Below are 3072 nucleotides of genomic sequence, written 5' to 3' on the forward strand. Positions count from 1 at the left end.
TGCATGGTTCCAGGAGATAAACTTGCGAGAGTTAATAGGATGATGAAAGACGTTCTTTTTTGGGCATTGGACAATCGCGTACATCAATCTGTACGACGAAACGTGATGGTAATCTCACAAAACATCTCAAAAGACTTTGAGTTCATCTGTGTTCTTCAAGGTTTGCAGTCCAGAGGTTACAAAGTTCTCTTAGCAGATGATTCTGATGATGTCGCATCAGTAGAGCAACATGAGTTTGTAAGTTCCTTATGGCTTTGGACTAGCCTATTAGATGGAGGTGATCCTATCGACAAAAACGAAAGCTCACAATCTCTTGGCAAGAAGCTGAAGCGGAAGGAGTGTGAGCCTAGTAGTACTCCCACTTGTAGCGATAGCTCAGATAAGAAATCGAAACCTCCTGAACCTGAGAGCCCAGCTGATGCTGGTTCTAGGGACTAGCTTCTCTGCATAGAATCTTTCAATTATCCTTTGTCTTCTGTCTTTTAACTCTTTTGGTTTTCTGTATGAACACTGAGCTTATTTTCTTCATTGATTTCATTGTCGAATAACTGTTGCCACCAATGTGAAACAAACGAAGTGTGAACACATTATGTTGGTGCTTCTCAAAGTCAACTCTTTTCTTTAGCCGACTAGACTTTGGTTAGTGGACCAATTACAGCACCAAAACAACAAGATCATAGATTTGCTTGATACCATCAGATTCAAGAACAATCGGCCCTCAAATGCAGTGAAGAAGTTTCAACTGTGTATTATACAAATAAAACTTACAAGATGTACAACGAAGAAAGAAGAGGCATCTTTATGCAGCTCGTCCTCTTTCACCAATAGTCTCCACAGGAGCAAATTCCATTCTTGAAATGATGAAACCTCCTAACATCTCTCAAGATGATTTCTCTGTCAACAACCTTTGAGATAAACTTTGTTGCAAGATGACAGTCATTACATACCCTGAGGTTTTTAGCCACCCTTATAATTGTACCCGGGGATGTGTTCAATATCCCAAACGCAATTGCTAGCTTCTCACTGTGTCCACAAAGCAAAACCTCTTTTTCATCTTCTTCTACATTGTGAAGCACACAAGATGTGTCCGGTACATATCCTTCTTTTCTCATTTTCTCCCACAAGGTCTCGAGATATCCATGGAGCTTTTCACTCTGCGGGTGAGATGAGTCACCGGCTACAAATTTATGTACTTCATCACCATGCTCAATCCAACTACATCCAGGTTCTTTTCTCACGCCTCTCTCTTTCATATTTCTCCTTACCTCTGTTGCTTTATCCCAGAGGCCTGCTGATGAATATATATTGGCTAGTAGCACATAGTGACTAGCTACATTTGGTTCCAATTGAATGAGATTCTGAGCAACAATTTCTCCAATTTCTAGGTTATTATGAATCCGACAAGCACCAAGGAGGCTACTCCAAGCTCCAGCTTTGTCGAAATCAAGAGGCATCATGTTCATGAGCTGATATGCTTCTTTAACTCTGCCAGCCCTTCCAAGCAAATCTACAACGCAAGCATAATGATCTGAGCTGGGTTCAACCCCATAGTCGTTTTTCATATTGTAGAATATCCTTAATCCTTCATCCACCATGCCTGAGTGGCTACAAGCTGCAAATACTGAGATGAATGTAACCTCGTTTGGTTTAGCTCCCTGAACCATCATCATTCTTAGCAGATCTATGGCGTCTTGCCCGTTTCCGTGCATCCCGTAAGCCATTATAATTACATTCCAAGTAATAACATTTCTAAATGGAATCTGATCAAACACTTTTCTCGACATGTGTAGGCATCCACATTTTGCATACATGTCAACTAAAGCGCTACCTACAGCCACATCAGTTGCCAAATTGTTCTTGATGGCGTAAGCATGGATTTCTTTTCCTTTTGCTAGTGCTGATAGTGCAGCACAACTGGGGAGGATTGTCATCAGAGTGATGGAATTAGGTTTCGGACCAACTCCAATAGCTCCCTCGCTCGCTTTCCTTTCAAGGTTTTGCATTTTGTGTAGCACAAGAAGCGCATCCTCATGGCGTTCTAAGAATACATAACCCGTAATCATTGTGTTCCATGTAACTAAGTCTCTATCTTCCATTTTACCAAATATCCGTTTAGCGATATCAATCTTTCCCAGCCTAGAATACATATCCATCAGTGAATTCTGCACAAACCTGTCTCTATCTAAACCTCTTTTCACAACAAATCCATGGATAGCTTCCTTTTTGGAGAAAGCATTAGAACGAACACAAGCAGGAACAACACCTGCCATAGTGGTTGTGTTAGCCAGAAGCCCAGCACTTCCTTCCATTTCAATAAAAAGCAACAACGCTTCCTCGTCATGCTCGTTCTGGGCATATCCAGTGATCATAGCATTCCAAAGACCAATCTTTCTATCAAACATTCCATCAAATACTCTACGACCACTCAACACTTGCTTGCAATTACAATACATGTCAACCAAAGCACTGCCAACAAAAGAATTCTCATCCAAAGATCCATTTTTCAAAGCAAAGGCATGCAATTCTTTCCCTGTCTGAAGCATCTCCAAATGTGAACAAACAGGAAGAACACTTGAAATAGTGAAACCATCTGGTTCAACACCTTTGAGCACCATTTCTCGCAAATACTCCAACGCTTCAAGAAACTGCTCGTTCTGACATAACGAGCTCAACAAAGTGTTCCATGTGACCAAGTCACGGCCTTCAAAAGATCCAAGCAAGACTTTGGAAGATGCTAATTTCCCTAGTTTACCATACATAGCCACCAACGTGTTGACAATAAACGAATTCAAATCCCCCTTTCTCAAACTATAGGCGTGAACCTGTTTACCTAATCTCAACCCCTCGGTCATATGCAAATTCGAGCAAGCAGTAGCCACAATCACTAACGTAAACGAACTAGGCTCCATATTCTCATCCAACATACACCGAAACGCTTCTAACGCCATTTCCCACTTCTCAAAACTACATAAAGAAGAAATCAAAGAGTTCCAAGAGACTTGGTTTCTCTCGGAGATTCTATCGAACACCTTATAGACAGCACCAAAATCTCCACACTTTCTATACAAATTC

At 41.1% G+C, this 3072-nt stretch overlaps 1 protein-coding gene across 1 annotated transcript in view; it reads right to left on the reverse strand.

The window, feature by feature from the left end:
- The window catches only part of LOC104712415 (pentatricopeptide repeat-containing protein At3g57430, chloroplastic), a 4242-nt gene continuing 1834 nt past the window's right edge, over window positions 665-3072 (reverse strand). Inside the window, exon 2 of the mRNA XM_010429315.2 lies at window positions 665-3043. Within this exon, the coding sequence (XP_010427617.1) occupies window positions 819-3043 (2225 nt within the window). The 3' untranslated portion in view covers window positions 665-818. The remainder of the gene's footprint in view (window positions 3044-3072) is intronic.

This window comes from Camelina sativa, chromosome 9, assembly GCF_000633955.1.
Source record: "Camelina sativa cultivar DH55 chromosome 9, Cs, whole genome shotgun sequence".
Lineage (NCBI taxonomy): Eukaryota > Viridiplantae > Streptophyta > Magnoliopsida > Brassicales > Brassicaceae > Camelina > Camelina sativa.